The 16,885-nt window shown below is 37.2% G+C and overlaps 4 protein-coding genes across 4 annotated transcripts; 3 read left to right on the top strand and 1 right to left on the bottom strand.

Moving 5' to 3' along the window:
- The first annotated feature begins 781 nt into the window (after nt 1–781).
- On the top strand, nt 782–2,982 carry LOC116316458. The gene is made up of 5 exons (XM_031735012.2): nt 782–894; nt 1,046–1,711; nt 2,329–2,451; nt 2,546–2,568; nt 2,728–2,982. Exons 1-5 carry the CDS (start codon nt 840–842, stop codon nt 2,860–2,862), a joined length of 1,002 nt encoding a protein of 333 aa, XP_031590872.1. The 5' UTR covers nt 782–839; the 3' UTR covers nt 2,863–2,982.
- Nucleotides 2,983–5,524: 2,542 nt separating this feature from the next.
- LOC116316429 lies at nt 5,525–6,688 on the top strand. Its single transcript, XM_031734985.1, has 4 exons — nt 5,525–5,567; nt 5,661–6,005; nt 6,113–6,451; nt 6,549–6,688. Exons 1-4 carry the CDS (start codon nt 5,525–5,527, stop codon nt 6,686–6,688), a joined length of 867 nt encoding a protein of 288 aa, XP_031590845.1.
- A 2,986-nt stretch (nt 6,689–9,674) lies between these two features.
- Nucleotides 9,675–12,748, bottom strand: LOC116316428. Its single transcript, XM_039609642.1, has 3 exons — nt 12,700–12,748; nt 12,238–12,603; nt 9,675–10,881 (listed from the first exon to the last, which is right to left on the bottom strand). Exons 1-3 carry the CDS (start codon nt 12,728–12,730, stop codon nt 10,436–10,438), a joined length of 843 nt encoding a protein of 280 aa, XP_039465576.1. The 5' UTR covers nt 12,731–12,748; the 3' UTR covers nt 9,675–10,435.
- Nucleotides 12,749–14,723: 1,975 nt separating this feature from the next.
- On the top strand, nt 14,724–16,781 carry LOC116316427. The gene is made up of 6 exons (XM_031734983.2): nt 14,724–14,852; nt 14,976–15,308; nt 15,415–15,456; nt 15,586–15,696; nt 15,806–15,834; nt 16,513–16,781. The coding sequence occupies exons 1-6, from the start codon at nt 14,807–14,809 to the stop codon at nt 16,633–16,635; spliced, it is 684 nt and encodes a 227-aa protein (XP_031590843.2). The 5' UTR covers nt 14,724–14,806; the 3' UTR covers nt 16,636–16,781.
- Nucleotides 16,782–16,885: the final 104 nt, after the last annotated feature.

The raw sequence follows: 16,885 nt of genomic DNA, 5'->3' as shown, positions 1-16,885 counted from the left end.
TAACCAACTGAAATGTGTCCATTGCAAAATGACAGGTGACTATTTTTTGAAAACAGACATTCACGTCCTAAGCTACTTCAGAAATTTGCTCTTGAATCATCAACATTTCTGATGCTGCTAAGCTAATCAAACCAACAGTAGTTGCATCGACTCCTACTCCCACCCTCGCTATGGGCCACTGTGATATTTTGGTATATTGTGTGGTATATGGTATATTATTTCTATGTGATTCTTATTCTAGTGCAGAGCTGTCAAACATATTGCCTGACCTTAAGGTTTAATCTAATTCACCAAATAACTTTACAAAGTGTAAAAATTAAAGTTACACTGCTAACAATGCCAATTCAGTGAAAACACTGCTTGTCCCGCTGCTAGACCGTACCAACATTACCAAGCAGGGATGTAATTTTTTTAATTTCCTCATTTCTCCTTTATTTGTGGCTTATAACAAAGTTAAATGCCATGTTTTTTTTATTAACAAAAACTTACCTTTTGAAGCTTTTGTGAAGTTGGATATAACTTTATAAAGTTTTATATTTTATACATGTAATCATAGTTAATTGACTTGATTGAATTGATAGAAATATTGTTGGAATTGCAAATAGAAATTGAATTGTATAAATATATATATATATATATATATATATATATATATATATATATATATATATATATATATATATATATGAACCATGCAATCTATTGCTAAGGAGAGAGTTTATTTTGACTGTTTCCAAAATAGGACCTTCAGACTGACTGGCCAATCAGACACAGTCTTCTCTGTGAAGAGTGGAAAACGTATACAGATTGTGTTCATTCCTCACAGCATTTGTTGCACGATGACACCTCCAACCTGTGCTTTGTATTTCATCTGTCTGTTCGTGGCAAATATGGGTAAGTTGTGCTTTGTACCTTTTTGTTGTTCATTTTAACCTAAAACCAACATGTTTGCTTGTTCAATTCTTATGGTGGAAGATGCATATTTTGGATATATATTACATTTATTTTCACATTTATGTGATTTGTGTCCTCATTTTCTCCTCAGCTCATACAACGCTCTTGAAAAATACAGCGTTACATTTTAAACCAGCCCATGTTGGGGAAACTCTGATTTTGGAATGCCAATGTGAAGACAAATCAGCAGTGATGCTTTACTGGTATAAGCAAACTCTAGGAAATAGACCCAGGCTGATGTCTACATACTACAAGCACCGTCAAAATGGTACTTTTCACGATCCCTTTAACAATTCACGTTTTTCACTGGTTACTGGAAACTTTCTGAAGATATCAGATTTGAGAACTTCAGACTCAGCTACTTACTACTGCGTAATGAGCAATTTATATGACTTTAAATTTTGTGAAGGCACAATTGTCAGTGTAAAGGGTTCAGATCAGAACATCCGAGCTTTAGTCTACCAGTTGTCATCTGAAACCCTACAGCCAGTGCACTCTATGGTTCTGAACTGTACAGTACAACCTGGAAGCTGTGATGGAGAACACAGTGTTTACTGGTTCAGAAAGTCTGAAGCAACTCTTCCAGGAATCATTTACACCAATGGAAGCAGGAATGATCCCTGTGAGAGGAAACTCAACACACAAAGTAACACCTGTGTCTACAACTTTCCGATGAAGAACCTGAATCTTTCTCAGCACTATTGCGCTGTGGCCTCATGTGGACACATACTATATGGAAGTGGGACTGCAGTGAAGGGTAAGTAACTTTGTAGGATTAATTCCTTAAAGCATAAAAGTAGATCTAGATATAATACCTACAAACCATCAATAATAATGATTTTTCAAAAACACATTTTCCAACTGGGGCTGCTGGAAACATTGTGACTTGCTGTCAAATCATCCCAGCTAAAAACAATGACAGTTCCCCGAAAAGTGGACAACTGAATAACCATTAAAAATGAATTGCCTGAGGATTCTAGAGAAACCAAAGGAAAACATACAGCTTCAGGGAGAACATATAAATTCCAGACAGAAAGGTCCCGCTTATCAGCAGGTTTAAATTTCTTGCTGTGAGGCATAACTACTGACCACTTCACCGACTTGCTGCATCCATATTAGCTGGAGATAATTGTAAAATGCATTTTCATGGATACTTTGGAATTCTGTCCTATATCACCCTAAAGTAAATTTCCTTAATTTGGTATCTTTTTGTGATAATCACGATTAAGACCAACAATTTGCAACAACCACTATCAACCAGTAGAAACAGGCATGTTAGTACTGTTTGAACGTAGGTAATGTTTAAGACTTTTCTTTCCTAAACCAGAAAAAAGAAAAGACTAAAAGCACGGTCATATTTGTTGCTCTCTGCAGAAAAAGCAGAATCTCTTCTCTTGGTGCATTTCTTCAGTGGAGCCTTGGCATTAACTGCCATCCTGACTGGTTTTCTGGCATTCACGTTGTACAAACTGAGCAAACAGCAGAGGCGGTGCGCAGGTAAGTGTTACTCTTTTAAGGCAACATTAAGTTTTCATCGTCCTGTTCCATTGAAATCAAAATAATGTTTTAATTTATTTTGTAACACCTTCAGAAACTTCTACAACTAGCACAGAGGTAAGAATCATTTTCTACTATGAAAATTAATGATAGCATAGCATATTTATTCTTTCTCTCCTGTAAGCTGCTGCAGTCTAGCTCTTTATACAATAATGTCTTATATCGTCTTATACAATGATGGTGGACCATTTTTTCTTTTCTTTTTTTTATCACCAGTTACATCAAGACAGTGAATACAAAGAAAACCTTCATTACGCTGCTTTGCGCAACCACAAGACTAACAGATCAAGAAAAAAAACAGATCAAACCCAGAGTGAGTGTGTATACTCCAGTGTGAAGGAGCAGAGGTGAAGAAGTGGACCAAAACTGTCTTTATTTAAGTTGCTCTGGAGGTTTCAGAAGAATGTACTTTAAATTTGTTTGAAATTGTATAAATTAAAGGTTTGCCCTCTATTAATAAAAGCTCTTTAAAAATGCATTTGGGGGGTTTTGCATGAAGTGACCAATGCTGTTTCAACACAGAATGATGATGGTGCATGTCAACAACCAAGCTCAACATTTGAAAGAGAAGATTCACATTCACAGCTGTGCATTCTGCCCCCTCAACACACTGCATGCAAAATTAGCCAACCATGCTTCAGTGCTGCTTAACTGGCATAATGTGTACCATCAAAAAGAAGAGATGCTGTTCTATAGTCTCTTTGGAGTTAACAGTAAAAAATACTCTGTGGTTTCACCAGGATGTTGTAGCATCAGTAGTTCACAGAACCCCGAGGTTGATTTGTTGTCTCATGTAAAAAAACAAAAACAAAAGCGCTCTGATGTGTGGTTTATGAGAGCCATGCAAGAGAAGCACTTCATCATAATGTTATACTGACCTAACATTGTATTATAATGACAAATGAACTCCACAAGGCAGGCGGCAAACATAAGACATGATTTAAAAATGACCTTTTAAGTAAAGTGTACAAACAACCTGGGGGTACTGAGGATAAGTATCTTCTCTAAGGACACTTCAACATGCAGACAAGAGGAGGTGCAAATTAGTGGTCTATATACAACCACACTTAGACAAGCATCTTGAAATGCCTGGTTTCACAGAGTCTTGGGTAGCAGTGGCTAATGGGCCACAGAGGTTATCAGCTAATCATAAAAGATTATATTATGGTACAGTTTCAGGACACTGGTGAAAGTTTCCTTGGAATTTTAAGTAACCTGTTACAATTATGAAAGCAGATTAGCAAAAGATGCAGTGCATGTTAAACTTTCTTTGTAAAATAGACCTTGAAAGGGAACCCAAAGAACAAAGCCAGGAAGTAAAAACACAAGAAACAAACCCTCAAAAAAGAAAAAAGAAGGGCGTGTAATAGGGAACCACAGAAGAAGATACAAGGATGGTGACAGCTGTTTGCACAATCTCCATGATTTCTACATTTGTAGAAACAGGTGTTTCTACATGTGTATCCAGTGATTGTGTTTTGGGTTGGTGTTTAATAATAGGTTTCAGGAGGGTTACTTTTGATATGCAATATGTTACAGATTACTATTTATCCTATTAAGAACTTTTAAAAGACAAGGGTTCATTAAAGTAATGTAACTCATGACATTTGATTCATTGCTTATTGAAAGAGTTTCTAACAAATTCTAGGTGCAGTGGAGCTCAAATTTAAGCACTTACCACAAATGGGTGGACCTTTTCTAAGAAAAAGAAATCACCTAAACCTCTGTGCGCTGGTGAGGTTAGCCAACAGGTTCTGTCACACAGATATTACGTGTAAGGTGTGAACATACATTAGGTCAAGTCTTCTAAATATTTCTTGACATGTTTTTTCTACTTGTTGACTCTAACTATAGAAGCAGGACACTTTTATAGACTCTTTGCTGTTAACAGTAAAAATGCCTTGTGGTTTAAGCAGGATGTCTCAGCATCTGTGGCTCTCAGTATGCTGAGGTTGATTTGTTGTCTGTGCTAAAAGTCAGGTGAATGCAGTATATAGTCATTAGAGTAAAAAAAAGCCTTCACAGTTCTGGCTTATGAGAACCATGCATTTAAACCATTTAGCCATAATGTCATTCTGTTTTCTCCTGGCCTGTTCTGCAGTATCCTAAATGACCTAGCAACATTATGACAACATTATGACAACATTATGGCGCATAGCAAGCCAGCATTTCATAGATGTGACAAACTAGCTTCTATATAATGTACAAAACACAAAAATGGAAAAATTCAGTAAAAGTATTTGGATCCATTGTAACATGATGTAATTGGTTAGTTACCAGCGTAATCTGACTTTCCAACCTTTAAGTGTTCTTCAGAGTTGGCTTTGAGGTAGTTCGTCCCACAGTGTTGTTTTTTCATCTGCTTCCCCTTGATAGGAGGTGTACGGTGGGTAAGTTTGGAGTGGACGTTTCTATGTGTACCTAATGGTCCTTTAGTAACTGGCTTGTTCGTGGTACAGATCTTAAAGAAAGTTAGTCTTTCAGTTTTGGTGAGTGGAGTTCTGTTTTTGTTTCATTCAATCTTACTTTTTAAAATTTGCTAAAGTGTAGATATCGGTGTCCATAGTTAGCAGCCATACATCTTATAGACACAACTTGCTATCCAAACTTGTTAGTATAACATCAACATCAACATATAGAACCTTTTGGTTTCTTTCCCCAAAACACTAACTTGGTGGCTGCCAAAATGCTAACACTGAAGCTTTTCATGATAAATACAATGAAAACGTTTTCAGTTTGTTCATCTTCTTGTTCATCTTGACATAAACTCGATGGACGACTTGAACTGGCCTTCTCCTGACCTCAGTATCTCATCAAAGTTGTGATCAAAGGACTTTGATTTACTCAGCAGCCAATAAAGTGAGACTACACGAATATGGTGAACCAATCAGACCTCGGACACATCTGGCTTGGTTTCGCACTGGTTAGCCCTGCAAGGCTGAATCTGTTATGAGTTCTGTCACTGACATTTCAGTAAGTCAGATCTGCTGTGTGGAAGCTTGAAGCAGTGAAAATGATGGTTTACATTCTTAATGTATTCCAACTCTGGTCTCTGTGTAAGTTACAAAAGTCCACTGATAATATCTTTTTATTTGGCATTATATACAGAAAACAGATTGTTATGCTACTTATTCCTCTGCTTATTTCAGGTGAAGCACTGTTAAGTGACATCTCTCAGCCTGTTTCCTTTCAAGCAGTAAAACTAGGAGACAGAATTAGCATCACGTGTCACATTCAACATGATGCACCAAGAATGAGAGTGTGGTACAAATTGACCACTGGCAAAAGACTGCAGCTAGTGGCTTCAACAGATACTCTGTATAATCTGACAATATTCAAAGAACCGTCTCAGCATTTTTTAGTAAAAGCTGAAAGCTTCAAGAGTCATCTGACCATATCCAAGACTATACAGGAGGACACTGGTACGTACTACTGTGGAGTGTTAACACTAAATAAGTGTGAATTTGGACAAGGAACCTTTCTCCTGATTAAAGGTATAAGTGTTTACATTTCAAAAGTTTTTATTCATTCATTTATCTTTTTTTCTTTCTCTCAAATTGACTACAAAGCTAATAACTGGGTCAACGGTTTCTTTTCCAAGGTACAAACCTGATCAGTGACTCTGTCATCCATCAGTCAGAGTCCCAGACAGTGCAGTTAGCAGACTCTGTGACTCTCAGCTGTTCAGTTCACTCTGCTCAGTGTGCACCAGAACATACTAGTATCACATGGATGAAAAATTCTGAGAATTCTGCTCCAGAGATGATTTATTCATCAGGAAATGAGAACATATGTCAGATGGCTGAAAGTGGAGAAATGATCTGCGTGTATAACCTCTTCATATGGAACCTCACCTTGGACGATGCTGGGACCTACTATTGTGCTGTGACTTCATGTGGACATACAATGTTTGGAAATGGGACCACAATCAAAATTCGCAGTAAGATGTGCATGTTTGTATCATACCTCACATACCTAAGCTGATGTAATGTAAATGTAATTATTTATTTCTTCTTTATTCTTCTCTCATTAATGAGATGCTCGTGTCACCAAATTACATGATATCAGCCCTGCTTTTATTGCATTGATGCTTTCAAATATTATCCTTGGGATAGCGACTCTTCTACTTGCATGGGCACATTGGAAGAATCACGGAAAAGGCCTGAAAAGTATGTAAAATTATACTTTATACTGAACGCTCTCTCTCTTTATCTATCCAGCTGAAAGGCTAAATGTTACTTTATAGTACATAATGCTTTCATTCCATATGTTCACATTTCAAATATATACAGTAACTACCACTGATTGTCTACATCTTTGTTTACAGTACCATCCGAATCTGATGGATCTCCACAAGACAGCCAAGTATTGCATGAATGTTTTTTGTATCTTTTGTCCTTTGTTTATTCTGCAAGTTTTATACCCTAAAGTTTTCTTAAAAAGCTCGTATTATTCTTTCCACACTAGGTAGAAACCTTACAACCTAAATGCAAACTGCATATACCAATGATTAGATCCAAAATATACTATACTCAGTATAAACGTGTTAGATTTAGCCTTTAAATAAGAGGTCCAAGTGCATTTACCAAAACACTTAACTAAAAACTATAGTTAATCTCCAAAATCCCTGAAATCACTCAAAATCGTTAATTCAGTGATGATGAATAAATCATCAGCAGTAACAAACATGATTCCTTAACATCATGGAAACTGGAGTCATCCAAGTTTTTAGAAACTTTCTCAGAATAGTGGACTTTTGTGTGTCTGTTAAGGCTTTGTTCTAAATGTCTTTACAGACTCTGTCAATCAAGTTAATCTCTTGAGATTGAGATTTTCAGATCATAAAGCTTTAAATTTCTTGTCAGGAAGACAGGGCTTATATTTCCTGCTTTGTAAGGTGGAAGATTATTCCCTAGTAGACAGTGTATTACAATCATTGCAATGGTTTATTCTCATACAAAGAAAATTGGCATTTTGAAACATGATTTAAAGTTTGTGAGAGAGGTACACCTCTTTGCACGTTATTATCTCAAGATCATTCTGGCACTAGGTGGCTCTCTTTTGTTTTGTTTTGTGCTATATTTTGTCATGCAGGAGCTAACTGAAGATTCATTGGCTGCATGAGCTTCACTGGTTTGGTGTGGGCTTGGTGTGCTCAGCTCCCTCCCTCCTGCTGCTTGTCTCTATGACTCTCAAACACACCTACAGCATGCTCTTTGGCTTTCTTGATTTTGCTTTCTACATACACTGCCACCTATCTATACATGCATATGCATTACACTGCTGACTTTATTTAGTGTTACTGCTGCAAAGAAATTCCTGTTTGCTCCTGTTTGCATGCATCAGCTATTTTGGGAAATGCAACCTCAGAGTTAAGAATTTGAAAAATGTTGTGAGCATTGTGCCCGATTTGTGGTCATAGTTTTCAGCCCTTTTACATAATCAAAAACAACGTAAATACTGGCTTTATAGTGCAATATGTTAACTATTTGGGAATAAATAGACTTACTGCTATGCTATTACCATCCATCCATCCATCCATCCTCATCCGCTTTATCCGAAGTCGGGTCGCGGGGGCAGCAGCCTAAGCAGAGAAGCCCAGACCTCCCTCTCCCCAGCCACCTCCTCCAGCTCATCCGGGGGAACACCAAGGCGTTCCCAGGCCAGCCGAGAGATATAATCTCTCCAGCGCGTCCTGGGTCTGCCCCGGGGCCTCCTCCCGGTGGGACATGCCCGGAACACCTCACCCAGGAGGCGTGAATCGCTACCTTATCGTGGTGGAGGGGTTTGTGTGTCACAGGGATCCCAGGGGCTATGTTGTCTGGGGGCTTTTGCCCCCTGGTAGGGTCTCCCATGGCAAATTGGTCCTGGGTGAGGGACCAGACAAAGAGCGATTCAGAAGACCCGTATGAAAAGAACATCGAGGGAACAGTTTACCCTGCCCGGGATAGGGTTACCGGGGCCCCGCCCTGGAGCCAGGCCCGGGGAGGGTGCCCGAGGGCGAGCGTCTGGTGGCCGGGCCTTAGTCCATGGGGCCCGGCCGGGCACAGCCCGAAGAGGAGACATGGGCCCATCCTCCCGCAGGCCCACCACCCGCAGGAGGCGCCATAGGGGTCGGGTGCAATGTGTGTCGGGCGGCGGCCAGGAGCGGAGGCCCTGGCGGACCGATCCCCGGCTGCCAAGACTGGCAATAGGGCTATGCTATTACAGACAGGGGATTTCAAGCATAAAAGGGCTGACATTTTATTTGAACTATAACTACATGAGAACCAATGGCGCTTTACTTCATAGCTCATAAAATAAAATTTGAACTGTTGTCTCTCTTTGTCCAAGCAGTCAGAACATGTGTGACGTATCTATATAAATTTCATGTTTTTTCAGAGTAGATCTGGAGTCATCTATGCTTCAGTGTCTTCTGCTCCCAGAATTTCCGCCTGCAGATCTCCAGTGAAAAACAGTCAGGACACAGTGGTTTATTCTGATGTCAGGGTCTGCCAAAGAGACTGAAAGACCTGAATTGAAATAAACCAGGAAAAAAAAAGGTTGGATTTGTATCACTGTGACTTGGAAAGCTTCTTACAGAAGTATCAGCAAGATCCTATTTAACATTATGCTTGTATCTGAAAATATAAGGTGCTACTGTACTTTGTTTATGCATTTACGATGTATAATGAATTTAGGTATCAGTCTCATTTCTATATGTTATGTCGTCATCAGTTTTTTGTTCGCTACATATAAAAAAATAATGGTAGTACTGTAGTGATCTTATCATAGCCCTAGTCAAAACATTATGTACCTGTTTCAAGCTCCACATCCACTCTATTCTTACATATCGGTGGTTTTCAGCATGATATGCAATACAATGACATCTCCCCCTCTTAGACAACGAGTAAAGAAAAGTAAGTTTTTGCTTAGAAACTTACTGATTACTAATTAACTATTAGTGTTTGCAAAGGATTCTCAGTCTTAAAAATTTGGTTCTTTGCATTATTTTGCTATGTGTGTGTGTGTGTGTGTGTGTGCGTGTGTGTGCGTGTGTGTGTGTAGGTGTGTGTGTGTGTGCATGCTTATGGTTTGTGAATTAGGAACAAAGGAGGTTAAATTCATTTACTAAAAGAAACAAGTCAAACAAGAAATTTCATGTTTCTTGATTCTTCTTTATTTTTAACAATTATTAAACAACAAACATATTATCACTCCAGTTACAACTATATGTGTATACATAGGGATGGTCAACAAACCAACTACACACTGCAGAGCACTTATACAGTCATGTAAAAAATCAATATAAATGAAACATGCGCAAACTCTAACACAATGTGAAAATATAATCAATCATTATGACAAAGAATGTATGAAATTTATAATACAGATTTTAAAATGCCCTATGTCTGGGTGGGTGTTACTAATTGCATCCAATTTTTAAAAATGGCTTTACAGTAATAAACTTATATTCTAAAATTAAAAATTTACAACAGCTTTATTAGTCTGTTCTGAGAGGAAGAAACATTTTTATGGCAACTCTGTTTCACTTTTTTCATGTTATTTTACACAAAATGTGGATAATTTAGATTTTCTTTCATCTTATTCAGAATTAATATCTGTAAATATGTAATTTCTTTTAAATTATAGTCTTTTGTTTTATTTTGTTTGTTTGTTTATTTTTATGGCATCGTATTACAAGAATTAAATACCACTGAATGGTAAAAATATTAAAATGTGAAATTTGATTTTGCTACTCTTTCAAATTCAGGATTACATAAAAACAACAACAAAAGAGATATTATCTTTTAAAAAAGTATTAAAACAAATATAGTGACTGGATGAGTAAATGAACATGCTAATACCCGTTCATCTCTTAATCTGTTTTCTTCTTGAACAAATAAACTTGTGTTTAAGTTTTGCGTAACACAAGTTTGCTGAATTAACAGCTTTTTCTGACAAATACACAAATACATGAGGGTAGAAAGAACAAGAGAATCCCGGCTCTAATGATAGAGAGCCACACCAAAATTTTTACCTCAGCATCTCGGTCTTTAACATCACCTCTGATGATAAGCTTGCTTCCATTACCAAACAGTATCTCCCCACAGGAGGACATCGCACAGTAATAGGTTCCAGTATCAAAGGAGCTAAGGTTCATTTTATGCAAATGGTACACACAGCTCTGTGAAGGAGACTTCACAGAGACGGGTTTATTTGTGTTTATATGTGTGTGAACAATTCCTGGGTGGGATCCGTGTCTAAACCAGTAGACACTATGTTCTTCATCACAGGTTCCAGTGTGTACTGTACAGTTGAACATCACTGAGTCGCCAACTTGGATGGTCATAGATGCTGGTTCTTGGTCAATTGTCTGGTGATTAGCTCCTGAAAAAACGTAAAAAATTTGAGAAAGTAGCTTTATGTGTCATTTTTTGTAGATCTTGAATGTATATGCATGTATTAATGAGCATACTGTTGATGATCTTTCCAATCTACACCAACAAAACATTAGCAGGGTTTCAAAGAAAAGGACACTGCAAAATAAACAAAAAACAATAAAATGCACAATAACGGCAGGTAAAAAATATACTCGCTAACTGGCTAGATGAAAATAAAAAAAAATAAACCAAATGCACATTAGGCTAGACTGAATAGAAAAAGGCTGATAAGGCAAAGGTGAACCCAAATAAAAAAAAATAATAAGCAGAGAGGAGAAAAAACAAAGGAGGTAAGTAGAAATATAAAAATCCACATCAGTGACTAGTTTTGAAAATAAAGCAGTAAGTAAACAGAAAGGTAGATGAAGAATAAACAGGGAAAGGAGAAGTAAATATTTGAACCAGTGTTTTTTAGGGTAAATGCAGAATGATTGTCAACCATTCACACTCACATTCATATAAGATGAAATACCCCATGTTTATATACCTGAAAATAAAAACTCATCATAATAATCATTATTAATCATTATTCAATATTAACCAACATCTAATCTGGTTTATATTACAGTTGCTCTCTGATGGAGCAAATGTTAGATAGAATGCACATGCAAAAATTGTGCATGTGTGAATTTCTGAATGAGGCAAGTTGTTTAAAGCAGCGGTCCCCAACCCCCGGGCCACAGACCGGTAGCGGTCCGTAAGCTGTTTGGTACCGGGCTGTGAGAGTTGAGGCTCGTGTGTGAAATTTATGGTTTTCAGGGTTTTTTTGGTTTTTATCGTTAACTTGGTTTTCCTGGGTCTTTTCCCGTGTGTTATGAATAAATATTCTTTTTTTTTTTTGGTACCGGTACTGGTTTTATTTTGTTGTATTTATCTGCAACACCTTAAAGGCTGGTCTGTGAAAACATTGTCGGACATAAACTGGTCCGTGCGCAAAAAAAGGTTGGGGACTGCTGATTTAAAGCGATTTGAGTGCTCAGTTACAGTAGAAAAGCTCCATATAAGAACCAGTCCATTTACCAGTTGTAATATTTAGACAATAAAACACGATTTTTTTTGGATGGCAAGGATTTTCAAAAAAGAAAATAAAAAAGGGAGCCAGTTGAGGTCATTCAGATAAGGCAGACCAAAGACTCAATGGAAAGAGTAAATCTTTTGTCTGGTTTGTGAAGGCCCCAGTGTCCCCTTGGAAGAGCTGGAGGGAGTGACTGGGGGACCTGGCACATCGGCCCTAGACTCTAAGCATGGGAATGCTAAAGGAACATGGAATAAAAGGTGTTCATGAAAAACAGAAGCAAAATACCTCGAACACTCAGAAAGATCCCTTCTCCAAATTCCACCATGTTGGAGTGTGAGCTCCCGCAGAAGTATGTAGCTGAATCTGAGAGGTGGACACCAGAGATTTGCAGATGATTGGTCCCTTCCTTTCTTTCCACAGAGAAACGAGGGTTCTTTTCCAATGTGTGGAGGACTTCAGATGGCTTATCATATTTGTAAATTGTAGAGAGGAGCTTAGGTTGGCTTCCTAAGAATTGTCGGTACCAGGAGAAGTGCATCGCCACTTGGCTTTCATAAAAGCACTGCAAAGTCACGTTGTCCCCAATAGCAGCAAATCTCACCCCAGTGTCCTGCTTGACTGTAGCTGACTGGATCACAGCTGACAGATGAACTGTGTCAGAAAAATACACATTGTTAAAAAAGCATAATCAGGTATGAAAATATAACCCTACCTGAATATACATGAATCTTCTACCCAGACACTTACATATCCCACAGAGGGTGATACAGAGATGCATCTTTTAAGAGGTCTTGTCAACTGAAGATTTGGAGGAAAAGAGCAGCCAACAGCATGAAATCTGGGTTACTCTTGATTGGTTCTTAAAAGGGTCACCCCGTGTGTTATTTTAAACTTCCGTCTCAGTGTCACAGAAAAATAAATCCGTTTTACAGCAATGCCACACATGTCAAATACAGAATATTCTACATTTCTACATTTTTTAAATAGTCATGCAGTTATATTATCTATTTTTAAAAAACAATAATAATAATAAAATAAATATGTGGAAGTCTTTTTTGTAATACCTGATTGTAACTATGTATATGAGACAAAACACATATTTGAGAAACAAATTTATATTTAAGTCCTCATGAAGTCATTTGTTTACTAAACATTTAATATTGTTTGTCAGTTATATGTAGTTATATGCAGTTTAATTGAACTTGACACAGAGAGCAAATTCAAAGTTCTTTTCAGACCAAAAAGAATGATGTCCTAGTGAAAAGTTGTTCAAACTGTTCAAAACATCAGTCAAACTGGCTAAATATTTACTGCAGTGGAATTCAGCTCTTCTTAAGTATACAGAGATCTGGAGTGCCTCCTAGAGCTAACAAGCTGAAATGTGTGGTGAGTCAGGTGGTCGTGTTGCTGAGATTGACTCATAGAGGCAGACTATGATCTCAAAGGATCAGCTGACAAAGAAGACTCTCGGAGGTCTTATAGAGTATTAGAAGCTGCATCCACGATCACAGCTATTTGTGATATAAACTGTCTGATTTTCTAACAGACCTAAATTTGCATATATTCAACTAGGCCTATAAACCCTTTGCCCATTTTCTTCCATGTATATAGCATTATATGTTCTATATGAATGCTCATATCAAACAAATCCAAAGTTTCATAAAATGAGATTATTGAATGTAAAAATGCTCCTTCCACTCCAGTGTTTTCTACCTGTGAGCAAGAACCGATCTCCCTAAAAGAACAGAAGCCCCACATTCAGGTCAGTTTTCTGTTTAGAAAAGGCAGCCACTCCCAAGAAAATTTGCAGACTCATTTCAGACGGTGGATGAACCAAGGGCCTATCAGACCCAGTAAAAGATAAATACAAATTATTTGGTATTAAAGAATAAAATACCAGAGCTAGAAGTGAGCATAATAATTTGTTTTTAATATAACTGATAATAAATTTGTCATTTTTTCATGAAAGCACGTAACGTAACTTACTGGCCTCATTAACATGCAATTCCTGGTCAGTCTCCCATTCAAACACACACATCAGATAGAGGGTTCAGTGTTTTTTATACATCCACTGTTTAGATAAGTGATATAACTTAGACATGACAAGGAAACAGAAGTTGTGATAACTACAATAAAAAAGAGCTGAAAAAAACAACATGTTGGAAGACTTTGTGTTCATGAAACACGAGATAGAACAGAATGAACTATTAAAAAGTGTTCTTACTAACAAATATTGACTAAACATTGGTGCCTCAGAGTGTTTGTGGCTGTACACCTTTGACCCCCTCCATACTGGGCACTGGTATCCCAAAAGGCTACATAGTTGACTGAGTACTATTGACACTATGCAGCTTTGGTAAGTTTGATAATGATCAGCAGTAAACAGAAAGAGGAAGTATTATCATCTACTTGTGTTGCACAGAATGGATAACCTGAATCTTTATGAGGACAAAACAGATGGTCATGGGCTGCAATAAGGAGCAGAAGTGACTATTTGCAGTTGGACATAAGTGGAATCAGCTGGTTTCTTAGCGCGTGGGGGGAGTACCTTAATAACAGTCTTACATACCTTCAAAACAACTTCTCTTGCCAATAAAGCACAGCACCAGATTCATGTTTATTGTCTCACTTTCTGGTGTGCTGTTACTTGCACACAAGGCGTTGATAACTCTTCTGTAAACCTGCACGAGTGTGAATGAATTGCTGCCTGACATTTTAAGCGGTACTGATGAAAATAGGCTGTGTAGATTCAAATCTTCTGGCATGATGTACTCAATACCACACCCCTTTCTAATGAAATGAAACCCCCCTACAGAACATAAAGTTTCCTGGCTGTAAGACAGTTACACGCAGAATGAGGAGGTTCACTTTAATAACAGCAGTGGTTTTCTGCAGCCGCAGTAAGTATAGTATATCATTATTCTCTATATTTGAAAGAAAAATCTCATTTAATGTTAAACTAATGTAATTCTATCTGTCCGTTACATAAATAAGTGTTATGTTGTATCTGTTTTTTGTTTCAGGCTGGATCTCAGCTTCTGAGTTTCAGACTGTGGAGGTCCAGCAAGAGGTCACACTGCAATGTTCCAACATTTCTGTCTATCCAACGCAGACAGACTGGTTCAGAGTGGTCAATCAAACTAAGCCCAGCTGTGTTTCTTCTATGTATGGATCGGACAGCGAAGCGTCATTCTGTCATGGATTTAGAAACAGAAATTTTAATATGAGTTCCAACGTCTCTTTTGTCTTCCTTCAAATCAAGCGAGTGGATTTATCTGATGCTGGGCTGTATTTCTGTGGATTTTACATCAATGGGCACACAGTCATTTCCAACGCAGTTGAGTTAAGAATTCAAGGTAAGCTTTCGTTCATGACTTAGATATTTTTTGTGTCTTCATAATCTTTAGCATGAAAACGTGTCACGCAATCACAAAATGTTATGATAACGATGATTCTTTACAGACAATGAACCCAGAGAAGAGGAGGATTGTAATAAGACTGATCGTAAGATTGATTTTTTTGTTTAAAAAGATGTTTTTCAGTTTCCATGTAGTTACTTCACTATCATCAATAGTACATCTAAAGCAATCAGGATGATTTAAAAATTATGTTTTTATGTAATTATTTTTGTAGAAGAGCCCAGTGGAACGACAAACCACGCAATCATCGCCCTTGGAGCTCTGACAGGTCTGCTCACTTTAGTGGTCGTTATTCTGGTTCTAAAAATCTGGAAATATCAAAAAGGTGAGGTTACTTGCAAATTATTTCACTCATCTTCTAAACTGATTAACCTGTCCAAAACAATGTATTTGGTTGTTAATAATACGCAATCATTTTCGGTATTTCCATTTAGCTGCTGGAGAGCAAAAAGAAAATAACAAGGTAAACTCATTTTTTTAGTTTTTCTTCTTTTTTTTTAAAACTGACAACTGTTTTCTATGATTCAAAAGCTTCATTGAAATGCATATTTACTCTGTGAATAGCCTCGGCATGTTGCATCATAGAGTAAATTCAGGCAAGCAATTGTAATCTTTTATTTTCTTTAACTTTAAATAATATCAGAAACATAGAAAAACGTAATAACTCCAACAGGAAAATTATTTAGTAAAAGTTCATCTAGACTAAATAAAAAGGTTTTTTTTAAAAAAAACCAAAAAAAACCCCCAGACAAAATCTATATTTTGCAAAACTCAAATTATAACTCTAAAATGTAATGTGGGTAAAATGCTAGCTGAAGCGTTCACTGTGAAGAGTTGGTCCTTATGACATATTTCCTGTCTGGGAAAAGTTTTAAACACGTTTATTTTTCCAGAAGGACTTTTTTTTTCTTTTTCTATCAAAACCTGAGTGTCTGCTGTGTGTGATAACTATACCACCAATTATTGATTATAGTTGCAAAGTGTAGAATGCTTCAAAAAAAAGAAAATAATTTGTACTGTATATGTGGTTTCTCATTTATATTTATATTTACCTCTAAAAATCTCACTCTGAAACTCACATAACCCATAAATCCACCTTGGTTGTCTCATGCAGGGTTTAACTAAATATCCTGATTTTCAGAACATGACTTCAGACAATCTGAACTACGCAGCTCTGAATTTCCAGAAAAAAGCCAAAAGAAGCTGCAGGCCTGTGGCACAGAGAGAGCTGGAGCCTCATGTTGTGTATGCTGCTACAAGATAAACTGAGGAAGCGCCTGGAGCTCCAGCTCTGAACAGAATATAACTTATTCCTGTTAATTTTCTGATGATTTTTTTCTTTTTGTTTGTATGTGTTGTGGTTCACATAAATGTCTTGCAAAGTAACTAAATAAATGTGCATCCAGTCCATGTTTGCATCCTCTGCTTGTTTTGTTATTTTCAGGTGATTTTTTTGAGATAAAAAAAATAAAATAAAAAAAAAAAGCTTAAAGTGATTATAGTGAGTGAGTCAG

The sequence above is a fragment of the Oreochromis aureus genome, linkage group 3 (genome assembly GCF_013358895.1).
Source record: "Oreochromis aureus strain Israel breed Guangdong linkage group 3, ZZ_aureus, whole genome shotgun sequence".
Lineage (NCBI taxonomy): Eukaryota > Metazoa > Chordata > Actinopteri > Cichliformes > Cichlidae > Oreochromis > Oreochromis aureus.
This window is presented reverse-complemented; position numbering and strand designations above follow the sequence as displayed.